We start from the raw sequence: 24155 nt of genomic DNA on the forward strand, positions 1-24155 counted from the left end.
CGGAGTGCGGCCGCCGCGCGCCTGCGCACTGGACGCGCCGCCGGGGAGGGCGGGGCGGCGGGCGCGCGGCTGAGATCACCCGCCGGGCCTTAAAGGGGCCGCGCCGCAAACGCCGCCGCGGGCGGTCGGGTTCCCCGGCCCCAGCCCCAGCCGCGGCGGAGCTGCCCGGGGTGCCGGGACGAGCCGTGAGCTCCAAGCTCCGCCCCTGGTTCGCGCTGGCCGTCAGCTGCTTCGCTTCTCTTCCCCCTAATTTCCTCCCCTGGAGCCTCTCGAGGGCGAAACAAGATACGGTGGGCATTTGCCGAGTCAAGGGCGCGTGTGCAGCTGTGGGATGAAGGCGGAGCGAGGGCCGCGGGCGGTGGGCGACACGCACCTGCGGGCGGGACAGAGCCCCCCACCCCCACCCCGCGCCCCAGCCGAGGCCTCGCTGCCCGCCCCGCAGCAGGCGGCCTGACCGGCGGAATTCCTCGGGGATTATCCAGCCTAGCCTTTGGACCCGTCCACGAACCCCGCCCACGTCGGGTGAAGTCTGTGGGTTACTGAGCCCCCCCACCTGCACGGTCCGGGCCGCCCGCACGGCTTCCCCCTGGGCTGTGGTCGCCCGCGGGCTGCCGCATCCTGCCTTCCAGTCACCTCCCACCCGCCTCCTGCCGGCTGCCCGCTGGTCCATCTGCAAGCATCACTGGAGGCTGCCCTCTCCCGCTGCACACTGACCCCTTGCTGTTCTTGGAGCCAGCCCAGCACACTTGGCCACAGGGCCTTTGCACTGGCTGTCCCCTCTGTTCCCCCAGGTACACAGGTGGTCCCTCCCTCCTCTTCCCCGGGCATTTGCTGGAATGTGCCCAATTCAGCCAGGCCTGCACTGACCGCCCTGGCAAAACTGTCAGACCCCCTCACATGCATCCATAGCCCCCCCTCCCCCCAGGATAAACCTATCCTTTAATTCCCTTTGCCAAGAACTTTGTGGCGCATTCTCAGATTTTTCCTATTCACACCGTATAGCTTGCCTCGCTTCCTGGCTTCCTCCAGTGGAGCACAGGTTCTCAGAAGACAGATGTGTGTCGTTTCTGTTTTCTGATGTAATCCCAGCACTGAGTACAGGGGCCGGCCGCGGCAGGTAGAGAGTCCCTGGGGCTGTCCCAGCAAGCAAAGTTTACCTTTGCCTCCCAGTCCTTATGGCCATCGACCTGCGCGCTGCGGGGCCGGGCCAGGTCACCGCCTCCGTCTCGCCCTCCCTGCTGGCACCGGCGTCTCACAGGCCAGAGCCAGTCTGGCCCTCAGTGTCCCCCACAAATTCCCATCCTCGTCCCTGCCCCACAAAGGCGCTCTGAGTTCTCAGCTTACAGAGGCCCCAGGCTGGCTGGGGCGGAGGCAGCTGGCGCGTATTTTTAGGTGGGGGTTGCCAGAAAGGGGGCGCAGGGACAGGAAGTCACCCTGCCCGAGAGCCGTGGCAGCTCGGGCTGTGGCACCGGCAGCCCTCGGCGGTGCTCCGTGCTGGAGGTCAGAGCCTCCTTCAAAGCCTTTTCAACAGGGAGATAAGCGCCCGCTCTGTTCCTCCTCCGAATCCATGCATGGCCCGTCCATGGCTCTGAAGGAGCTTCAAAGACCCCCGTGGCGGGGCCAGTGCTGTGGTGCAGCCGGTAAAGCCACCGCCTGCAGTCCCGGCTGCTCCACTTCCGATCCAGCTCTCTGCTGCGGCCTGGGAAAGCAGGGGAAGATGGCCAAGTCCTTGGGTCCCTGCACGCGCGTGGGAAGACCTGGAGGAAGCTTCTGGCTCCTGGCTTCGGATCGACACAGCTCCACTGTTGTCAACTGGGGAGTGAACCAGCGGATGGAAGACCTATCTCTCTCTCTCTCTCTCTCTCTCTCTGCCTCTTCTCTTTGCAACCCTGACTTTCAAATAAATAAATAAATATTAAAAAAAAAAGGACCCCTCTGACAACTATGCCAGCTCCCTCCACTCCTGGAGCTGATGATGGTTGCCATCCCCAACACACTGGCCTCATGGCCTCCCCTACACCCCAGCCCCCGCCAATGAAGGAGACACGTCTCACCCCACCTCCAGCCCCACCTCGGCTTCCCAGCAAACCCCCAGCTCTCCCACGATCCTAAACCCCTTTCTGTTATTTTATTTATCGGAGAGACAGAGAGAGCTCACCCATCCTCTGGTCCACGCCCCAAGGCCAGGAGCCGAAACGACATCCGGGTCTCCGGTGTGGGTGGCAGGGACCCAACTGCTCGATTCGTCTGCTGCATCCTGGAGTCTGCATTAGCAGGAGGACGGAACAGGGAGTCAGGCCAGAGGCCAGACTCAAACCCAGGCCCTCTGATGTGCGATGCGGGGTCTGTGTGGAAGGCAGAAAGAGAGAGAGAGAGAGAGAGAGAGAGAGAGAGAGAGAGGAAGAGGTCTTCCATCTGCTGACTCACTCCTCAGACGCCCACAGGAGCCAAAGCAGGGCCAGGCCAAAGCCAGGAGCCTGGAACTTCCGCGCAGGCGCCCCACATGGTGGCAGAGCACGAGCAAGCAGGACGTCCTCCGTTGCCTTAGAGGCGCAGTAGCAGACACCTGGATCAGACGCAGAGCAACAGGGCCCCAGCCAGCACTCCCACTGGGACGCCAGCGTCGTAAGCGGCAGCTCAGCCTGCTGGACCACAGCTCTGCGATGCAGGGATCTTAACCTGTAGGCCACGCTCCGATTCTGTTTTAATTAGTTTCACCCTAATAAAAGTTTGGGAATAATCTGCAGGTCACTGGAGAATGGTTCAGTAAGCATGGTAGAGCCACACCATGCAACGTCACGTAGCTATTACAATAACATTTTGTGAGACCAGCGTTGTGGTGTAGTGGGTAAAGCCATCACCTGCAACGCCAGGATCCCGTTTGGGCGCTGGTTATTTCCCGGCTGCTCCACTTCCAATCCAGCTGCCTGCTGGTGTGCCTGGGCTAATGTGTATTTGGGCCACTGCACCCACGTGGGAGACCCGGAAAAAGTTCCTGGCTTCTGGCTTTGGCCTGGCCCAATCTTGGCTGTTGTGGCCATTTGGGGAGTGAACCAGCAGATGGAAGATCTCACTTTTTCTCTCTCTCTCTGTAACTCTGACTTTCAAATAAATAAATAAATATTTAGAAAAAAAAAATAACCTCTGAGGCTGGCGCTGTGGAGTAGTGGGTAAAGCTGTGGGTCTGCAGTGCCAGCATCCCATAAGGGTGCTGGTTGGAGTCCCAGCTGCTCCACTTCCAATCCAGCTCTCTGCTGTGGCCTGGGAAAGCAGCAGAAGATGATCCAAGTCCTTCGGCCCCTGCACCCACGTGGGAGACCTGGAAGAAGCTCCTGGCTCCTGGCTTTGGATTGGTGCAGCTCTAGCCATTGTGGCCATTTGGCAAGTGAACCAGCAGATGGAAGACCTCTCTCTCTCTCTCTCTCTCTCTCTCTCTCTCTCTTTCTCTCTCTCTGCCTCTTCCTCTCTGTAACTCTGCATTTCAAATAAATAAATGAATCTTTTAAAAAAAAACCTCTTTGTATGTTCCTGATCATGTCCACGAAGGGAATGATTAGATATAATATTGGGTGAAAAAGACAATACATTTGTATGTCAGCTTGTTCTAAACTCTGTAAAAAAAAAAAAAAAAAAAAAGATTGGAAGGAAATATAATGAAGTGTTAATGAACAGGATCCTCCTAAGAGGCGGGGTTGCAAACATTGGCCATTGTCTTTTTAATATTCTCTATACTTTCTAAATTTTGTCTGCAAGATTTTCAAACTAAGAAATAAAAGTTGGAGCTGGCTTTGTGGTGCGGTGGGTGAAGCCGCCACTTGGAACACAGTGTCTCTCATCTGAGTGATGGTTCAAGTCCTAGCTGCTCTGCTTCCAATCCATCTCCCTGCTAACGGCCTGGGAAAAGTAACAGAAGATGGCCCAGGTGCTTGGGCCCCTGCACCCGCCTGGGAGACCTGGAGGAGGCTCCTGGCTCCAGGCTTTGGCCTGCCCAGGGCTGGCAGTTGCTGCCATCCAGGGAGCAAACCAATGGATGGAAGATGCCTCTCTGTCTCTGTCAATCTGTCTGTCTCTCTCTCTCTCTGTCTCTCTGTCTCTCTCTCTGTAATTGACTTTCACAACAAATAAATAAATCTTAAAGAAAAGAAGTGATGTATTGTTTCCTTCTGAGTGAACTGCCCTCCCTTGCCCCCATGCCCCCCCCAGGTGAGGCAGCATCAGGGTAAGGACCCAGGTGGAGTTTCAGCCCCCACCCAGGCCTATTTAGCGAGCATCCACAGACGAGAGGCCACTGCTCCACTGGTGCCAGCTGCAGAGGGGAGCGTGGCTCAGTCAATACCTTCTGTTCCACTGGTGCCAGCTGCGGAGGGGAGCGTGACTCAGTCAGCACTCTCTGCTCCACTGGTGCCAGCTGCAGAGGGGAGCGTGGCTCAGTCAGCACTCTCTGCTCCACTGGTGCCAGCTGCAGAGGGGAACGTGGCTCAGTCAGCACTCTCTGCTCCACTGGTGCCAGCTGCAGAGGGGAGCATGGCTCAGTCAGCACCCACTGCTCCGCTAATGCCAGCTGCAGAGGGGAGCCTGGCTCAGTCAATACCTTCTATTCCATTAGTGCCAGCTGCAGAGGGGAGCCTGGCTCAGTCAATACCTTCTATTCCATTAGTGCCAGCTGCAGAGGGGAGCGTGGCTCAGTCAGCACTCTCTGCTCCACTGGTGCCAGCTGCAGAGGGGAGCGTGGCTCAGTCAATACCTTCTGTTCCATTAGTGCCAGATGCAGAGGGGAGTGTGGCTCAGTCAATGCCTTCTGTTCCATTAGTGCCAGCTGCAGAGGGGAGTGTGGCTGTGCTGGCCATGCCCGGAGGTTGCTGAGCCGTGGCAGTTCGTGTCTGGGGAGGCAGAAAGGAGCCTACATCCCTCCACTCGTCACCCTTCCCTCTGCCCTAAATCCACCGCACTGTATGGTGGGGGAAGTGGGGGAAAGAGCAGAGGCCTCCGGCGTGCAGCTGCCCAGAGCCCACGGCACTCTGGACTCACCGCCTGCAGCCCCTCTGTCCGTCTGTCACCAAGGATGCCCAGGGCGCCACTGCCTCCCGAGTGATGTGAGCCCAGGCGTGTGGGTTTGCCCCCTGAGCCTCGGTTTCCCCATCGGTCGGGAGTGCAGTGCGAGAGGGACCGTGGCAGCAGGAGGTCCGGACGACAGGGCTGGGGTGCCACTGTCTGCAGACACAAATTAGACCCCGTGGTCGCAGCCCACCAGCCCCAGTTCTAACTAAGCTGAAGAAGGAGGTTCTGGGCTTACTTAGTTGGGAATCCCCAGGCTGAGCTGGATTTGAGGTCACACTGGAATCTATTTCCCTCCATGTGGGTGGGTGTTGGCCTCTTTCCAGAGAATTCCAAAGTGTGTCCCAGGATCGCTTCTGATTGGTTCAGCCTGGATGGTGTTCCCTTCTCTGAGCCAATCATGACAGCCAGGAAATGCAGCGCATCAGTGAGCCAGGCCTAGGTTACAGCCCTGACCCTGGAGCCAGTCCGGGGTGGTGAGAAGGAGGGAGGAGTCCGGAAAAGGAAAAATGGGGCGTCACCACCAGAACAGGGAAAGAACTGCCTGTGGGGGAGACCTCAGCTGTGGCGCAGCTCCTGGGGTCCCCAGAAAGGCAGGGCAGGGACAGGTGTGACCTCGCGGCGGGGCAGGGATGGGGGGAGCCAGGACAGGGCCGTCAGCGTGGGGCGGCTCCTGGGAGGCCTTGGGTCTGTGTAGTCGCCAAACCACCGGCTCAAATCCCAGCTCCACCCCGACAAGCCAGGAGAGCTTGAGGAGGCTGCCCGCCCGGGGCCAACGTGGTCTCTACATCTGCGAAGTGGAGATAATAACGGCGCTGACGTGGGGATTAAATGAGATAACACACAGAAGGGCTGGGCCATGTTAGCACTCAGTAAGTGTCGTTTCTGGTCTGATAATCAGCAAAGAAAGAGGCCCACTAGGATGCCAGCACCGTAGGTGATGGCTTAGCCCATGGCGCCACAGTGCCAGCCCCCGGCTCCCGGCCTGGACCTGGCCCAGCTCTGGCTGTTGTGGGCATTTAGGGAGTGAATGAGCAGATGGGAAATCTCTCTCTCTCTCTCTCTCTCTCTCTCTGTGTCTTTCTGATAAACAATGAATGAATGAACAAGCAATTTAAAATTGAGAAAGAATAAAATATTCTACAGAGCAGTACATATTGGTTGCCTCGTTTACTACAAATACAAGAGGGCTTTAAAAATTCATGGGAATTGGATTAAAAGATCGCAGGTGTCTTCCACGATCTTGTGTTTGTGTGTGTGCACTCATGCATGTGTGTGACTTTAAATGCGGAGGAACCTTCTGGAAGCCGGGAGAACGCGCGCATGCATGCACGCACGAGGCGAGGGCACACGGATGAGGCCTTGCCATCGCTGTGTTCTCAGAACCGGACACGTGGGGGCTGCAGCTCGTGTCCTCTTCTCCATCATCTTCAGCACTTTTTAATTTTTTTTTATTGAGCATCTACCACGTGGAAGGCCATGGACCCAGCTCTCCATTATCTCAGCAAACCGCCGTGACTGCCAGCTGGCAGATGCAGAAACTGAGGCACGGGGAGGCAGCGTTGCTCTGGCCAAGGTCACATCGGTGCAGCCTGGCACGTGGCCAGTCCTTGTGGTGGATTGTTGGGTGAACCCGGGACCCAGCCGCGCCCCCACCCGTAGGGATCAGCCGAGAGAGAGAGAGAGAGAGAGAGAGAGAGAGAGAGAGAATGCTTCCATGTCACACAGCCCTTTCTGAGCGCAGCATTCCTGGGGGGACGCCATGTGGGGCGGGGGGACGCCATCTGGGGCGTGCCTCTGAGCGAGCCGGGGGTGCGGCTGGTGGCTGGCAGGCTGGAGACACCAGAGAGAAGGCGCCCGTCCAGCTGCACACGCACCTGGGCGGGCAGCATCGGCGAGTCCAGCCCAGCCAGCCCACACAAACCAACAACAGGCCCGGGGGAGGGTCTTCTGTCTGTGTCCGAGTCTTTAGAAAACCCCAGGCTGGAGGCAAAGGTGCGGAACACGGCCGTCGGGAGCCAGGGAGGCTGGGTCCCAGGGAGGATTTCGTGTGGAGTGGGGGTGAGGAGGAAGCAGGAGCCCTGGGTACCCCCGCCCCAGAGCCAGCCACAGTGACTCATCAGGCCACCTGCCCCCCTGGGTAAACCTGGACCTGAGGGCTTCAAAGGCGCCACCGCCGCTCCGTAATCACAGGTGCTTTGAAGACGCTGGGATGAAAGGGCTCGGGGAGCCCTAATTACCAGGAAGCCTTCTCCCAGGGACCCGGCGGGGCCAGGCTGCTGTGCGCTGGCATCCATGGCTCCCGGGAGTCCCCAGGGGGCTGCCCTCCCACCCCAGCAACCTCTCCCTGCAGCTTCCTGAACCTGGGCTGCAGGAGGTGGCCACACATGGGGCGGCTGGGAGGACACTCAGGCTGGGGTGGGGGGCAGAGGATGAGGAGGAGAGAGCAAGGGGCTTGGTGTCCCCACAGCAACGACCATGCTGCCCCAGACCCCTTCTCCCTCCCCAGCCCACAGGGAGGCAGCGGAACAGGCCCGGGAGGGAGAGGGACACCCGAGCAGAGTCTGCAGGTCCTGGACCGGGTGGCTTGGGGTTGGGGCTTGGAGCTCGGGGTGCACCTGTTCCTTTGAATGACTGATGTGTTCCTCTGGTGCCTCTGCTGCAGGTTCTGGGGAGGGGGACTGGGGGCTCAGCACCTTCAGCTGTCACGACGGCCGTCTCTGTTTCTGAAGTGTAGTGTGGATGGAGGTGGGCAGAGGGAAGAGAGAGAAAACTGTAGCAGAAGCCTCTCTCCTTGAACGGCTGGAGGCACACCTGTTGGAGCCTGCGTCAGGTCTGCCTGATCACCACCACCCCCAAGTTAATTAATTTTTAAAAAAACTTTTTAAAAATATTTATTTTTATTTGAAAGTCAGAGTTACAGAGAGAGGGAAAGACAGAGAGACAGAGACAGAGACAGAGAGAAAGAGAATCTTCCATCCACTGGTTCACTCCCCAGATGGCAGCAATGGTTAGGGCTGGGCCAGACGAAAACCAGGAGCCTGGAGCTTCATCCAGGTCTCCCACATGGATGCAGGGGCCCAAGCACTTGGGCCATCTTCCACTGCTTTCCCAGGCCATAGAAGAGAGCTGGATTGGAAAAGGAGCAGCCAGGACATGAACCAACTGCCGTATGGGATGCAGGCGTCACAGGTGGAGGCTTTGCTGGCAACGCAGTGCCAGCCCCTAAAAAAACTTTAATAAAGGAACTTGGGGAGAAGTGGACAGCTGGGACTTTGCCGGCTTCACCCTTTTCACCGCCACGTTGGCTTCAGCACACTGACCATGCCCCAGCTCATGTCAGGCCTCCTCCAAGCCCCACCCTTTCCTGATGCCCCTCCCCTCTCGCTGGCCTCCTCTCCCCACCTGCTTTCCCTCGGCCCCTTCTGCCTGCTAAGAACCGACTTATTCTGGAAGGGCTCTGTCACCCTTGCCACCTTGGTTGCGGCCACGGCTCCCTAATGCTTCTCCCTGCGTCCCCTCCAGCCTCCTCCGGCCTCCTCCCACCTCCTCCCGGCTCCTGCCAGACTCAGTTCCTCAAGTTAACAGCCCTCAGGTCCTCTCCTGGCTCAGGGTTCGCCCCGGGGCGCAGGTGCGGGCACTGAAGTGCTCAGGCTGAGAGGGAATGACAGCGCTGCACGGGGCAGCTGCTCCCGCGGCACAGGGGAGGAAGCTCGGGCTCAAGGACGAGCTACGTGCAGGTGGGGAGTGGGAGAGCCATCTGCACTCACGCCTCCGCCTGCTGCAGCCTCCCCCCTCTGCACAGCTCCCCTCCTCCTCCCCAGATACTCCAAGCCAGTTCCTACCTGTGGGCCTTTGCACATGCTGTTCACACTGCTGGGAAGAACTCCCTCTGCCCGCCCCATCGCGCTTCCTGGCTCAGGTCCAGCGTCTCTGACACACCTCCCCTGCAGACAACAGACACCTGCTGCCCTCCCCACCCCGCCCGCCGCCTTGGTCCCTCGCTCACACTGGGCACCTCACTGCATTCTGGAATGGGATGTGTCACTAGCCAGGCTGCAAGTCTCACACCTCGGGGTGGAAATGGCTACCCTTACGCGGTACCTGGGTATGGTGAGGGTTAAGAGCATGAGCTGTGCCACAGTGGGTAACCTGCAGTGCCAGCATCCCCTGTGGGTGTTGGTTCAGGCCTGACTGCTCTACTTCTGATCCAGCTTCCTGCTATGGCCTGAGAAACAGTGGAGGATGGCCCAAGTGCTTGGGCCCCTGCACCTGCGTGGGAGACCAGGCAGAAGCTCCTGGCTCCTGGCTTCACATCAGCACAGCTCTGGCCGTGGTGGCCAACTGGGGAGTGAACCATCGGTTGGAAGACCTCTCTCTCTCTCTACGCCTTTGCCTTTCAAATAAATAAATAATAAAACCAGTCAGCAGGGGGCGTGCTGGCCCCTGTGGCTGGGGGCTATTGGTGCACTTCCTAACCTGTGTGGAGACGCATCCTTGTCAGCCCCTGCGCCCTCCCTTGCACAAGGAGCTCGGGAATAAGCCAGAGAGCAGGGCAGACGCCGAGAGCTTCCGCTCAGCTTGGCTTGGATCTGCGGAAACATCTCACACATCCGGAAACTGACCCATCGCCCAGAAAGGGAGGGGGACAGTCACTCACGGAAAGGGGTGAAACAGCCGCACAGTGTAAAGAATCCTTTCAAGTTCCCAAGACCGATCTATTTATTTGAAAGGCAAAATGGGAGGGGAGGGGAGAGAAACAGAGATGTTTCCATCCGCTGGTTCACTCCCCGAATGTCTGGAATGACAGGGCTGAACCAGGCTGAAGCCAGGAGCCTGGGACTCCATCTGGATCTCCCAAGTGGGTAGAAGGACTCACTATGGGCCACCACCCACTGCCTTCCCAGCACGTCAGCAGGGAGCCGGATCAGAATCGGAGCAGCCAGGACTCAACCTGGTGGCCACATGGGATGCCGGCGAGGCAGGTAGCAGCTTCACCCCCTACGCCACAAGGCCACCCCCTTAAAGATTTACTAGTGAGATTTATTCTTTTTTTTTTTTTTTTTTGACAGGCAGAGTTACAGAGAGAGAGAGAGAGAGAGAGGTCTTCCTTCCATTGGTTCACCCCCCCAAAATGGTCGCTATGGCCAGCGCACTGAGCGATCCGAAGGCAGGAGCCAGGTGCTTCTCCTGGTCTCCCATGGGGTGCAGGGCCCAAGCACCTGGGCCATCCTCCACTGCCTTCCCGGGCCACAGCAGAGAGCTGGCCTGGAAGAGGGGCAACTGGGACAGAATCCGGCACCCTGACCAGGACTAGAACCCGGGGTGCCGGCGGCACAGGCAGAGGATTAGCCACAACTACCAAAAAAATAAGTGTTTATTCCATAGGCTCCTCTTTAGAAGTAATAGTAAAATGGTTACTTTGAAATACAAACCGACATAACGTTAGTAGGAGCTACAGTTGTCACCACTGGGCATTTCAGGAAGTTTGTGGAAACAGAATTCAGTTCGTTTTTATGAAGCGAAAACTCAGAAGCTCCTGCCTGGATTTTCCATAATGTGCGCTTCCCATGGACTCGGCGAGCACCCTGCCCGTGGAGGTGGAGATGAGCCCCTCCCATGTCCTCCAAGGCTCCACAGGGAGGGTCCTGGGGGAGGAGAGCGCCGGGGGCTCCTGGCTGCACCCTCCGCCCCTCGTCCAGCCAACACTGGGTCAGTGCATTGGTACCTGACGGACCAGCCGTGCCCGCGGCCTCCCCGCCATCACCCGGCCAGCGCGGTCTCCCTGCAGATCCAGGGCTGGGGCAACGCGCCCCAGTCGGTCACCTGCCTCTGCCTGCGCCTCACACACCGGGCCTCGCCACGCGCCAGGCTGTGGGTCGCCGGGTCTCGGATGCCCGCGCCCGCAGGGCTCTGAGCCAAGCCCAAGGGGACGCTCCTGAGCCCCCGCCCCAGCCCCAGCTGACCCCTCCCTCTGGTCCTGCTTGTCCTTCCGAGTTGAATCTGCGGGTGAGGGGGCAGGGGAGCAGAAAGTGGGGACAAGCACGGGCTGACCAACTCCACTGGGTCCAAGACAGAGGCAGGCAAGGCCAGGGGCTGCCCTTGACCCAGGCCTGAGTGCGGGATCCTGCCCAGGGCCCCTGGGGCGGTCAGTGCTGGACCCCGACCCCAGGTGCCTCACTCTCGGAGCAAGATGGCCTGGGTTCCAGTCCTGGCTCTGCCACTCAAGCTGTGGCCTCGGGCATCTCGCTGTACCTCCGACTCCCGGACTCCCAGGAGCACAGAGGGGCCTGCCAACCTTGCTGCCCAAAGTGTGGCCCTCCTGGTCGGGGTCCTCACTTCATGGAGACCCTCAGCTGAGCCCCTGGAGGGCTGGCCCAGGGCTGCGGGGGAGCAGACAAAGGCTCCTGCGTGACTTGATCCTTTTCTACTTTATTACTTCAAAGTAACAACCACAATAAAGCTCAAAAAAGTCCAATATTTACACAGGAAAAAAGTACAAAATTCCCCCCAAAGTTCTTCAGTATTTTTTTTTCAGTTTTTTAAATTACAAAGTAATAAAAAGCTTTGCTCCTTAATTAAAAAAAAAAAAGGAAAACAGGGAAACAGAGGTAAATAAATTAGGAAATACACACACAGAGAAAACAAACAAAAAATAAAAACAAAAACAGGTGTTAACCAGGAAGAATGCATAAATCCACTCCCAGCCTGACCCCGGCCCCTCCTCCGAGGGGCGGGGCCTCAGCTGGTCGTGGGGACCTAGTAGTCACCTATGACCCAGAGCCAGGGGCTTTGGGGAAGGGTCTCGCAGACTCCGCCCTAAGACCAGGAGTGGAAGATGGGGCTGCACAGGCTGACAGTGGAGTGGGGGCGGGGGTGGCGGGGACCCCTGTGCCCTGAGGGACGTGGAGGTCACCGCCCACCCCCATGTCCTTGTCAGGGGATGAGGACAGACGGGGCCTGGCAGGCAGCGCCGAGCACCTGGCCCTGGGGACAACAGGTCAAATTCATACACACTGGCACACGGGGCCTCGGGCCCACCTCCACCTGCGCGGGGTCTCGGAGAGGAAGCCGGGACCCAGGGCTCGCAGGGCGCTGGGAAAGCCCCCACAGAACGTCTGGCCGCTTATCTCAGCGTCTCCGCTGTCCCGCTGGGCCGCTCCCAGCAGGCCGTGGTGGTGGCTGGGGCGGGGCTTGGCGGCTGGCTCTGTGGCCGCTGTCCGGGGAGCACGTGGCGGGCGATGCAAGGGGACAGGGGTCCTCGGTGCTGAGGGCGGCCCGTCTTCTTGCAGTTGGCAAAAGTAACTAAAGAAACAAACTCCATCGTCAGTTTTGTGCTGGGTTTTTTTTCCTTTTTGTTCTTTTGAGTGGTTTTTTCCTCCATCTTGTCTGTCGTTGCTTTTTAGAAGAAAATACAGTGAAGACACTAGAAGGGGCAGAGAGAAGACCGGCTAGGAGCCCAGCTGCCAAGCCCTGGAGCCCCCGCCGGCCTGTCCCCACCTGTCCCTCTGCGGGGGCGGGCCAGAGCTGAGGCCCAGCACACAGCCCCAGGCTCGCCCCGGCAGCAGCCTCCAGGAGCTGCCGCCTCTGGGGTGAGGCGGGCGCCTGCTTCGTGCTCAGGAAATCCCTGCAAGGCGAATCGCTCGGGCTGTCCTGGGCCTGCCTCCTGCACACGGAGCTGACCCACCCCCACCCCGCTGCCAGCACACCCTCGTGGAGCCCCCAGCGCAACGCCCGACCACAGCCAGGCCTGAGTGCAGTCGCTGCTCTCGGCCTCGCGGCCTCCCAGGGCCGGCAGGTGAGCTGTCCTAGGTGCGGTGTGAGCTGACCTGTCTGGTACACTGGGCGGCAGCCCTGGGGCAGCTCAGGAGGTGGCCAAGGCTCAGTCTCTGCTAGAACCTTCCAGAATACATTAAGGCAAAGAGGAACTGAGGGCAGGTGCCTGGAGACACTTTCCTAAACAATCGACCCCGCGTGGAGCAGGCTCCATGCTGTAAGCTCGCTTGAGGTCTGCTGGTTTTAGGGGTGCCAGGCACCATTTGCCACCACCCCATCTGCCACTCACGGTCTCCTGGCGGCCCAGAGGGTGCTTCTAGAGCCAGCTGGCCACGTCCGCGGCAGACACTCACCTAAGCAAACACTGGTCCGACGGCCGTCCTCCTCACTTCCCGAGGTGGTCAAATGGCACGCTTGTCTTTGGGGGAGGGGGCAGAGATGGGGCGTGAGAGCTGCTGGTAGCAGAGGCTTGGAGCTCCACCCCCAGCCCACCAGGCGCCAAGCCAAGGGAGGGGTGTGTGATCCCCATGACCTAAGGTCACCCCTACTCTGTAGACAAAGGCTCCCAGCCACAGCCAAGCGGTAGACAAGGAGGGGACACCCCCGCCCTCCGCTGCCCACCCCTGCCCGGCTACCTGCCCCCTTCTCAGCTCTCCTAGTGTGATGTGCTGGAGCGGGGATGCTGGAGAGAGCCCACCGCACGCATGTGGCGTGACCAGGACCCCAGCTGTCCTCTCGGGCTCAACCGCTCTGAGCCACCTCCCTGCGCCTCAGTGTCTGACTCTGCTCAGTGGGCTCATTAGACCCTGGAGGACTCAGCAAGGCCAAGTCCAGCTCCACGACGGGGGGCTTGCTGCACAGAGGACAGGGCAGCCAGGCTGCACTCCCCCCTGCTCACCTGTGAGGCTGAAATCCGGGAGACCTCTTGCCGCCCAGTGAGGTCTGAAGACGAGACGTTGGCGGGCGCGCCCCTGTGCAGCCGCAGGCTCACCTTCCTCTCCCTGTCCACCCGCGAGATCGCTCTGGGAGAGGTATTGCCTGGGGGGCGGCAGCAGCGAGCCTCAGTGTGGGCACACAGCGGGGACCCCACCCCATCAGACCCAGCCTGCGCCCCGTGGCCCGTTTACCAGCTTGCTGGATTCGGGAGGCTGGCGTGGAAGCCACAGGCTCGGCTGCACTGCGGAGCCGGTTGGCGGTGGCCCCCGTGGGTGGGCCAGGGGGCAGGGCCCGGGTAGCAGAGCCCCGCAGCTGCCCCATCCTCTCCTCGCGCTCGTGTTCTCGCCGCTCCCGGTCCACGTCCTCGGGGTTCCGGGCTGCACCCTGCAGGAATGCAAGACGAGATGTTGGTCAGCCTAGGGAGGCTACGGTGCTCTGGGCTCCGGCCCCCTCGTGGGACAGGGCAGCAGGCGCCGGGGAGCACATCTTAGGAACCGTCTGGTCCAACTGAATTCCCACAGAGCGCGAAACCACGACCGGAGAAGGCTGGAGATGACCCACGACCACAGCACAGGGAAATGACACCACGTGACCACCAGAGGTCAGCCCACCCTGGCCTCACGGGGCCCAGAGGCTGACACCCCCGGGGACGACCAAGCACAACCCTTGGCTTTCCCAACCTGGGACGGCGAGCTGCCCTGGCCCCTCTGTGTCCCAAGAGCCCTCAGCCCCTCAAAGACTCCAGAGCAGGGAAAGTGGTCAGAGACCCAACCAGCAGACAGGAAGAAGTGTCGCGAGGAAGGAGAGCACAGGCCCGGAGACGGAACCAGCTACAGGCAGGGCCAGGACTCGACCAGCTCGCCAGCGCCCAGTCGTCAGAAGGCTGTCCTCCCCCTGCCCCAGGACCTGGCAGGTGCTAGGAGGTCACAGCAGGAGGCCCGGGGACCCACACAGACAAGAAACTGGGGCGAGCTGCCCCACAGGGAAGAGGCCCGAAGGCGAGGCGCCATGGCGCAGAAGGGCCCTGAGCCCTCCAGCCACTGCCACCCCCAGTGCAGGCGGAAGGGAGAAAGGCCCAGAGAGGAGCGCGGGGCCAGGCAGCGCCTGGCCGCATTACCTAGTTGGTCTTGGGGCCGTCCACAGGGAAGGGCAGGGGGCTGGCGCGGAGGGGGCCGCATCTGTGGAGAGAGCTGAGGGCTGAGTTGGGGGCCTGCTCCCAGGCCATGGGATATGGGTTCCTGAAACCCAGCGTCTCCAGGGACTGGTCAAGAAATGGGGTGGGGGTGGTTCTTATCTTTCAGGAGCCCACAGAGGTATGGCTGGGGTCAGAAGGACCCCTGAGTCCTAATGGGGAAGCCGGGTGGAGACCATGAGCCATGGGGTAGATGTGGGGTCTAAGGTCACCTGGCCCTGCCCTGCTCTGCTCTCGAGCCCAAAAGCACACAGCTCTGGCACCTGCCTTAGCAGAACATGCTAGGAACAACTTCCCCGGAGTCTGGGGTCAGGGTTGGATGTGTCTCCTGGGACCACGAGGGCTCCGCCTCCTGACCTCTGACCCTCGGTCCTCACCCCAGGCTCGCGGACAGCGGCTCAGCAGAAACACAGCTGCAGCACCCGCTTATCAAAACCCCCTGCGGCAGGGGCACGACCACCCTGCAAGCCAGGTCCCAGCTCGTCCCCTAGTTGGGGAAACTGAGGCTCGGCGATCCGCTCTGAGGTGCACAGCCCCAGGCCAGCAGATGAGTGGACGGCTGGAGCCCCTGCCCTCTGCGACCCTCCGCCAGTGCCAGGTCCAGAGGCAAGAGAACCAAGTGACCCCTCAAGAAACACATGCCAGGGAGCTTTCTTGGCCTTTATTCGCCCGTGAGAAAACACAGTCCACATCAAAGCCACACACGCGTCCCCCGCTGCACGGTGTCCTCGGCTCTGTCCGAATTCCTGGCTGTTGGGGCCTTGGTGCGCAGGGCCGCGGTGAGCTGGCAGTTCCCAGCTCCCGGGATCCAGGGAGTCGCTGCCCTGACACCGAGTGGCTGCGGGATCCTTCCCATGGCAGAGGCTGCCGGGCGGGCGGTGAAGGCTTTCTGCGGGGAGAGGCCCGGCCTTGGGGGACGGGTGCAGGTCAGCACTGCGGGCTCCGGCCAGCGCCCTGGCAGGGCGGCCCGGCTCACCACGGCGGTGAGGACAGAGGCGCCCACTTCTCCAGTCCAACGGCCCCACGTCCAACTCAGGAATGGGGTCAGAGCGCCAGCACTGGGTGGGGAGGGTGTGCCTGGCCTGGCTCGGGAAGAGATCCTGGGGGCTGCACGGTCCCGGGAGAGGCTCTGCCAACAAGTCCATAGAACCTTCTGGCAAGATGGAGAATTCGGGTCTGCTTTGCTGGATGTGCTGCACTGGACAGCCACCGTGGCTGCTGAGGGCTTGAAGCTGAGCGCGACTGAGGAGCTGCCTTTTCAATTCTGGCCAAGCACTCAATGTAAATTAAAGAGAGGCGTGTAGCCCACGGCTGCCGCAGCAGACGGCACGGTACGCAGAATCCGTTCTCAGAGCTGTGCCGAGCCCCAGGCCAAGCCTCCCGCAACACCAGCCTTGGGAGCGACGTCCCAGAGGGTGGGTAAGAGCTGGCCCCAGTGCCCCCAGCCCTCGGCCACACTCCAAGCTGTGGTCTGGGGTGAAGGCCTCCCACCCCCACCCCTGGAGAGGAGGGCAACAGAGGCCTCTCCCTGGGCTCCTCGGCCTGTGAGACCCCTGTCCCTGCTGACTTCTGTCCCCCTCCTGGGAAAACGGGTCCAGGCCACTTCCTGGGACCCAGAGAGAAGAGAAGCCCACGGCGGCGGCGGCTCGGCATCCAGAGCGAGGCCTTGGTCCTGCACACCTGACAGAGCGGCAGGCCAGCCCTGCCGTGAAAGGAGAGGCACACAGGCTGCAGCGTGGGAGGCGTTTAATGAGTTCAGGTTCAGTACAGAAGTCGCCGACGGTCTGAGCCTGCTCTTGGTGTCAGCTCCCAACAGGCCCTCCTGGGCGGCAGCCTCCCTTCCTGCTCCAGGCTCTGGCGCGGCCAGCGGGCAGCGGTTCACTCCCAGAATCTGCGGCAGGGCGTCTTCTCCACGCCCTCTTCAGGTCACCCCCACCATCCCAAAGCCTGGTCCCGATGGGCTCAAGCACACCTGGCGATGTCAGAACTGAGGCCCCGGAGTCCAGACCACAGGCCAGTAGTTTTGGGGGGGCAGCTCCTCTACCTCTTCCACGAGCCTACCTGGGGGGCCCTGGGTGCCCAGAGGCGCCGGGCACCTGGAAGGGACAGAGAGAGCACAGCTGAGGCTCAGCCTCTCGTGCTCAATGGTCAAGTGACAAATCTCGCAGGCCCCGGAGGGTCCTTACCAGTACGTGGGTGAGTACGTGGGCCCGGCACAGGGACAGGGGCGGGGGCAGGGCGGTGCAACAGCTTCGCTGTCACGGGGCTGAGCCTGGCTCGAGGAAGCCCCCTTTTCCAGAAGAGATGTGAAACAAGACAAAGGATTTCACGGACTCCAGGGCTCCGGGTACAGCGGATGAGCGCCTCGCCCCACCCCACCCCCAGGACCCTTAAAAGAGGGAGACAGAACAGCCACCTAGCAAGACCCAGGGGCCCAGGACCAGGAGGAACGCCGCCGCTCTGCACGGGTCCGGGCTGGCCAGAGGGGCCGCGGCGAGGGCAGCCGCCGGGGGAGCGCCGAGCAGGAGCAGCAGGACGGTGCAGACGGCAAGCAGGGCGGCCCGGGGGCTTGCCAGTGCCGTCCACGCCCTGCCACGGGCACGCACGAGGGACTGGAGGCCCAGCCAGGTCCTCCTGGCTCTGGCGGGAGGCGGCACCCTGCCTGGGCCCCGCCGACTGCGCCGGCACGTGCTGTCCGCACAGATGCGGCCGGAGAGGGGAGGCGCTGAGGCCCCGGCGAGGTCTCCCGCGCGGTCCGGCTCGTGGCCCTCCCCTGCAGGGAGCCCCGCCCGCCACCAGGTCACTGCGGCCTCCCCCAGCCAGTCCCCCACGCCCGCCTCGGCCTCCAGGTGACTCACGAATTTGAGCATGTTCCAGTCGAAGACGTAGTCGTAGGAGAAGCCCTGCCGGTGGAAGAGGTTGCGGAAGAGCTGGCGCAGGTAGGAGTAGTCGGGCTTGTCGTCGAACCGCAGCGAGCGGCAGAAGTTGAGGTATGTTGAGAACTCAGCTGGCGAGGACCACGAGACAGAAGAGGCCACGGGTGAGGCCACACTCCCAACACCGCCAGTCACCCACCCGCATCCCCAGTGGTGGTGGGACCAAGAGGGAACAGGACAGCCCTCCCGCTGGTGACCAAGCCCCCGCCTGACTCTCGGGCAGCTGGCTTAGAGGAGCCTAGCTCACTGCTGTCACCTGCTCGGGGGACATGGAGACACTGGCAGCAGCTGTCACCAGCTCCAGGGACCCAGCAGGGTCTAAGCAACAGGAGGAAAGCTCCCACTGCCCTGGCCACAAAGCCGGGGAGCCTCAGGAGGCGAAGCACGAGCGTGGGGTGGCGTCCAGGCCTCGCCAGTGGACGAGATTAGCTCCGGCGCCGCGGGCTGTGTGGCCCAGCACGAGCTCCCTGTCACCTGACCCTCCCTGAGAAGAAGCTGCCCGCTGGGGTCCTCACAGGAGTGGCCCTTGGCTCAGGGGGCGCCCAGGCCAACCCTCCGCTGCCCTGGGCACTCACAGGGGTAGCCTTTGCAGAGGACCTCGATGGGCGTGGACATCTTCTTCTCGCTGATGCGCTCATACTTCTGGCGCTTGGTGGCCGCCTTGAGGCCCTGCCAGGGCAGGGAGCCCAGGTTGAAGTACATGAGCACGTAGCCCAGACTCTCCAGGTCATCTCGACGGCTTTGCTCTGCAGAGGCAACAGGCGGTGAGGGGCAGGGTCTCCTCCGGCCTCCGCTCCTCACTGTGCACCCAGGACCTGATCCCCGCATCGCTCACTACAACCCGAGACAAACAGTCGCTCCGAGTCTCCCCTTAGCACAGAGCAGGGGCTGAGGCAGGGCCTTCCCACCGCCACTTGCTTAGGCTCTCACTCATTCAACAACCTGCAGTGGGCCTGGCCTCCACGCCTGGCCCGCTCCATGGAGACGGCACAAGCTTTGGCATCAGTCGGGGCTGGGGTCACACCTGGCTTTGGCACTTGCTAAGCTCGTGACCTTCATGCTAGCTGTGGGAGCCTGCGTCTCCCAGCCTGTCCAGCAGGGAGACGTCCTTATCCAGACGGCTGCTGTGAGGACGGAGCAGGGCAGCAAAGGCAGGCCAGCACCCACGGCTCTGCTGACCAAGGGACGGAGCTGGAACAGGGCCAGGCTTGGGGGTGTGGGAGGGGGCTTTCTCAGAGGCTCGCCGGAGAAGCACCCGGGGCCGCCACGCAGGGCTGGCAGCCGCAGAGCTGGGCCTGGCTCACTCACCAATGCCCAGGTGGGTGTTGATGGAGGCGTAGCGGGCAGTGCCGGTCAGGTTCTTGTTTTCCCGGTAGGGGATGTGCTGGTGGGTGCGGGCGTCCCGGTACTTCTTGGCGAGGCCGAAGTCGATGATGTAGACCAGGTTGCCCTTCTTGCCCAGCCCCATGAGGAAGTTGTCCGGCTTCACGTCCCGGTGGATGAAGTTCTTCGAGTGGATGTACTCGATGCGGCTGATCTGCGGGAGGCGACAGCGCGTCACTCAGCACGTGCTGGGCCACGGAGACAGGAAAGGCACACAACAGGGAGAAAAGATCTGTCTCCAACTACAAAGGACCCCAAGGGGCAGGTCAAGGAAGGCTTCCTGAAAGAGGTGGCACGGAGGAACTAAGTCTGCCGTGAGATACGTGACAGCAAGGTAGGAAAGCTAATGGCAAGATCAGGGAGGAAGACTCTGGCCCCTAGGGGAGCCTAGGCTGCTTGGCTGCTCCTCCCAGGACTTGGGGAGGCAGAGAGCCAGAGTCGGGGGGAGGGGCAGGAGGCCCAGACCTGGCAGGGGTGATGGAAACGGAACACGAAAGCCAGGACTTGTCTCTCGCTCCCAAAGGACAGCAAAGCCAAGCAGACACATAAGCCGCCTCTGTGGTTCCTGCACCTCCGTGCACACAGCGCGTGGCAGGTCATCCCATCTCTCGGGGCACACAGCACGTGGCCAGGCAGGTCACGCCATCTCACCAGGGCCTCCGGCTTCAGCACGGCCAAGCAGCCCTGGAGGCTTTTCTGAGTCGCACCCTAGGAGCCCCCTCCCCTTCTCTGCGCATGTGCAGCTTGGAGTGGCAGGGCGCAAGGACTCCCAGGCCAGCTGCAAACAAAGACCAGCACCTGGCCGCACAAGGGTGCTGTTCCAAAAGTCTAAGGCTTTGCGTCCATACACAGCTTCCCCACGTCCACAAAGGCCTGGAGGGCCCAACTGCTCATCAGCGGGCACCTGCTCAGGGCCACGCACTTCATCCCTCAACCACCTGACCCAGGGCAGGCTCTTGCAAGAGGTGACCGAGGCTCAGAGCGAGTTGGCAGTGCACCTGTGGTCACCACACTGGGGCGACACCCAGGTCTGCGTGGTTGGAGGCACTGAAATCACCCGGAGCCAGAGCCTGCCCTGTAGGTCTGCAGAGGGGCCTGGAATCCGTACTTCACACGCCTGCAAGATTCTACAGTCAGTGGGCCCCCGTCCTGACCCACTGTGCCCTCTTCCTCCAGTCTCCTGCAGACAGGGCTGGCATTCTGCGCTCCCCGGCGCCCAGAGGATCCAGGAACCCCTGGCAGGGGCAGGCAGGGGACTCACCATCTGGTCGGCCAGGAGCAGCACCGTCTTGAGGCTGAACTTGCGGGAACAGAAGTTGAAGAGGTCCTCGAGGCTGGGCCCCAGCAGCTCCATGACCATGACATTGTAGTCGCCCTCGGCCCCACACCACTTGATGGACGGGATCCCCACTGGGGGCCGGGGAAGAGGGACTCTGTCAGGGGCAGCCCCCCACCCCCACCCCGCCACAGGCATCAGCGCCGCCCCGCCCGCGCCTCACCTCCCCCCTGCATCATCTTGTAGAACTTGCTCTCGATGTGCAGCTGCGGGTGCTTTGTCTTCACGCACTCCAGCTTGATGGCCACCTCTTCACCAGAGGCAATGTTGGCACCTGCCGGGCGGAGCAAGCAAGGCCCAGCGTCACCCTCCGGCAGGCCTCCCGGCCAGCACTTCTGCTGTGGCCCGGGCCCGAGCTCCCTGGGTGCCTGCCTCAGGGCAGACGGGAAGGAGGCAGTGGGACAGAACAGGGGCAGTGCGAGGGAAGGAGGGGGCACCGGGCTACTGCAGACCCACAGACGGGGCGCAGCAAGGAGCCTGGATGGAGAGCGCGCACTGCGGCCCCGCCCCGCCCACGTCACTGTGGCGCCTGCCGGGGGGGCCCCACGCCTTCTACCCCAGCTCTCATCTCCCTTTCACAGATGAGAAGACAGGCTGAGCTCTAAGTCTGTTGGCCTCTGGGTCTAGGAAAGAGGGTCCTGCCTGCACCCCCAGCCCACTGCAGGGTCCCACCTACGGCCTGGGCTCCGGCTGAGACCACCACCCTCACACACAGCAAGGCCAGCTTTCTGCCCCGCCCACCCCACGGCCCCAGAAGTGACAACAGATCAAGTCCTCGCCTCACCCCCTCCCACTGCAGTAATGGGTGGGCTAGCACGGCGTGCTGTCAGCACCCAGAGACGACACAGAGGTCCAGAGGGGACACGACCAGTGGAGGCTTCAGGGCAGGCGCCAGCTGGCCCTCAGCACTGGCAGAGAGACAGCCCAGTCAGCGGACGTCCTCGGGCCAGCGGGGTCCTCACACGCGGCCTGGGCAAAACCCGAGCGCAGCAAGAGTTTGTATAAAAAAAACCACACCCAGCAGGGACGCGGGGCTGGCACAGCTGCGCTGCGCTTACCCAGTTCCCACGCCCTGAGCCGGGCAGCTCCACGCGGCAGCCCCTTCAGGAAAGCGTATACCCCAAACTGCGAATCCAAAATGTGAGGTGCTTCACAGGCCAAGACCTGGGAGCCAACATACACCCCGAGTGCAAAACCCACACCACACTCACAAACTACTACAACCACTGTACAGAACGGCTTTCAGCCTCTGTGTATACAAAATAGAGATGAATTTCATGTTTAGACTCTGGTCACATCCTCAACAGACCTTTTTCTTTTTTTAAGAATTATTTATTTATTTTTTGACAGGCAGAGTAGACAGTGAGAAAGAGAGACAGAGAGAAAGGTCTTCCTTTTCCGTTGGTTCAACCCCTCAATGGCCGCTGTGGCGGGTGCACTGCGCTGACCCGAAGCCAGGAGCCAGGTGCTTCTCCTGGTCTCCCATGGGGTGCAGGACCCAAGCACTTGGGCCATCCTCCACTGCCCTCCTGGGCCACAGCAGAGAGCTGGCCTGGAAGAGGAGCAACCAGGACAGAATCCGGCGCCCCGACCGGGACTAGACCCAGGGTGTCGGCGCCGCAGGCAGAGGATTAGCCTATTCAGCCACGGTGCCAGCCAAGATTTATTTATGGGGCTGGCACTTGGCACCATGGGTTAAAGCCCCAGCCTACAGAGCTGGAATCCCATATGGGCGCCAGTTCAAGTCCCAGCTGCTCCCTTCTGATCCAGCTTTCTATTGTGGCCTGGGAAAGCAGCAGAGGAGGCCCAAGTCCTTGGGCCCCTGCACCCACCTGGGAGACCTGGAAGAAGCTCCTGGCTCCTGGCTTTGGATTGGCTCAGCTCCGGCTGTTGAGGCCATTTAGGGAGTGAACCAGCAGATGAAAGATCTCTATCTCTACCTCTGTATCTCTTTCAAATAAATAAAATGTCTTTAAACAAAGATTTATTTGAAAGGTAGTTACAGAAAGACACACACACACACACAAAGGAGAGAGGGAGAGAGATCTTTCTATCTACTGGGAGCAGGCTGCGATGGCCAGGGCTGGGCCAGGCCAAAGCCAGGAGCCTGGAACTCCAACCAGGTCTCCCACACGGGTAGCAATTCTGCTACCTTCTCAGGTGCCTGAGCAGGGAGTCGGATCAGAAGCAGAGCAACGTAGCTGTGACTCAAACCGGTGCTCACGTGGGATGCCGGAATCGCAGGTGGTGGTTTAACCACTGTGCCAGCGCAGCCCCAACACACCTCTTCCGTATAAAACATCCCCAGGTAACATCTGAAATCTGAACACTTGTGGTCTGAACCCTCGATGTATATATGGAATGCTCAGAATAGGGCACTGGGCTCGGGGCAGACAGGGATTCGCTGGGGGAGGGGTGGGGACGGGGAACCACTGCTTAGCGAGCATGTGGTGTTCTTCAGGGCAGGTGACAAACGAGAAGAGGTGACAAAACATTGTGAGTGCACTGCCACAAGCTGTACTTTTTTTTTTTTTTTTTGACAGGTAGAGTTACAGAGAGAAAGGTCTTCCTTCCGTGGGTTCACTGCCCAAATGGCCGTTATGGCCGGAGCTATGCTGATCCGAAGCCAGGAGCCAGGAGCTTCCTCCTGGTCTCCCATGTGGGTGCAGGGCCCAAGCACCTGGGCCATCCTCCACTGTCCTCCGGGGCCACAGCAGAGAGCTGGACTGGAAGAGGAGCAACCGGGACTAGAACCTGGAGCCCACATGAGAAGCCAGCGCCGCAGGCGGAGGATTAACCAAGTGAGCCACGGCGCCGGCCCCCAAGCTGTACTCTCAAAATGGCTAATTTCATGTTATGTGAACCTTACCTCAATTTTTATTTTTAGAGAACTATTTGTTTATTTGAGAGGCAGAGAGACAAAGTGAGCTCCCATCTGCTGATTTACTCCCTAAATGCCTGTAATGGCCAAGAGCTGAAGCTGGGAACACCATCCAGGTCTCCCACGTGCGTGGCAGGAGCCTAGGACTTGGGCCGTCACGGCTGCCCCCCGGGGTCTGCTGGGAACACCATCCAAGTCTCCCACGTGCGTGGCAGGAGCCTAGGACTTGGGCCGTCACGGCTGCCTCCGGGGGTCTGCTGGCAGGAAGTGGGAGTCCGGAGTCAGAGCAGAGAACCAACCGAAAGCTCACGACGCAGGAAAGGGGCAGGAAAGGGGCGTCTTAACTGCGAGGCCAGGAATCCGCTCCCTCCCTCAACTTCTCAGAGAGAGAGAGAGAAGGCAGCACAACCTGCCTGTGGCAGCTACAAAGCTACAAAACTACACCGCACGCTACAATGTAGCTTAGGGGCAACTTAGAACAATTTAGGACTTCAGACAGGTGGGCAGGGACTTCTCAGGGGCCGTCAGGGGGCCGCCACATCCTCCTGGTGCCAGGGGAGGTGCCCCAGAAGCCTGGGGTTAGGCAAGGCTTTTTTTTTTTTTTTTTTTTTAACTTAAAATCCAGAAGCTGTTTAAAAAAAAAAGCCTCTCTCTCCACCA

General features: G+C 60.8%; 1 protein-coding gene across 11 annotated transcripts in view; it reads right to left on the reverse strand.

Annotated features, from left to right (window-relative positions):
• Positions 1 to 11467: 11467 nt before the first annotated feature.
• The window catches only part of CSNK1E (casein kinase 1 epsilon), a 33280-nt gene continuing 20592 nt past the window's right edge, over positions 11468 to 24155 (reverse strand). For 5 of the 11 annotated variants that reach the window (XM_051845915.2, XM_051845916.2, XM_051845914.2 and 2 more), the window contains exons 3-12: positions 20778 to 20888; positions 20540 to 20688; positions 19204 to 19432; positions 18471 to 18641; positions 17818 to 17966; positions 14885 to 14957; positions 13959 to 14151; positions 13730 to 13869; positions 13185 to 13249; positions 11468 to 12481 (exon numbers count right to left, since the gene is read on the reverse strand). In XM_051845915.2, coding sequence (XP_051701875.2) covers positions 13233 to 13249; positions 13730 to 13869; positions 13959 to 14151; positions 14885 to 14957; positions 17818 to 17966; positions 18471 to 18641; positions 19204 to 19432; positions 20540 to 20688; positions 20778 to 20888 — 1232 coding nt within the window. In that variant the 3' untranslated portion in view covers positions 11468 to 12481; positions 13185 to 13232. Of the gene's footprint in view, positions 12482 to 13184; positions 13250 to 13729; positions 13870 to 13958; positions 14152 to 14884; positions 14958 to 16688; positions 17056 to 17145; positions 17250 to 17817; positions 17967 to 18470; positions 18642 to 19203; positions 19433 to 20539; positions 20689 to 20777; positions 20889 to 24155 lie in introns of those variants that run through there. The other 6 variants (XM_070051497.1, XM_051845920.2, XM_051845919.2 and 3 more) reach the window with 5 other exon arrangements.

The sequence above is a fragment of the Oryctolagus cuniculus genome, chromosome 11, assembly GCF_964237555.1.
Source record: "Oryctolagus cuniculus chromosome 11, mOryCun1.1, whole genome shotgun sequence".
NCBI lineage: Eukaryota > Metazoa > Chordata > Mammalia > Lagomorpha > Leporidae > Oryctolagus > Oryctolagus cuniculus.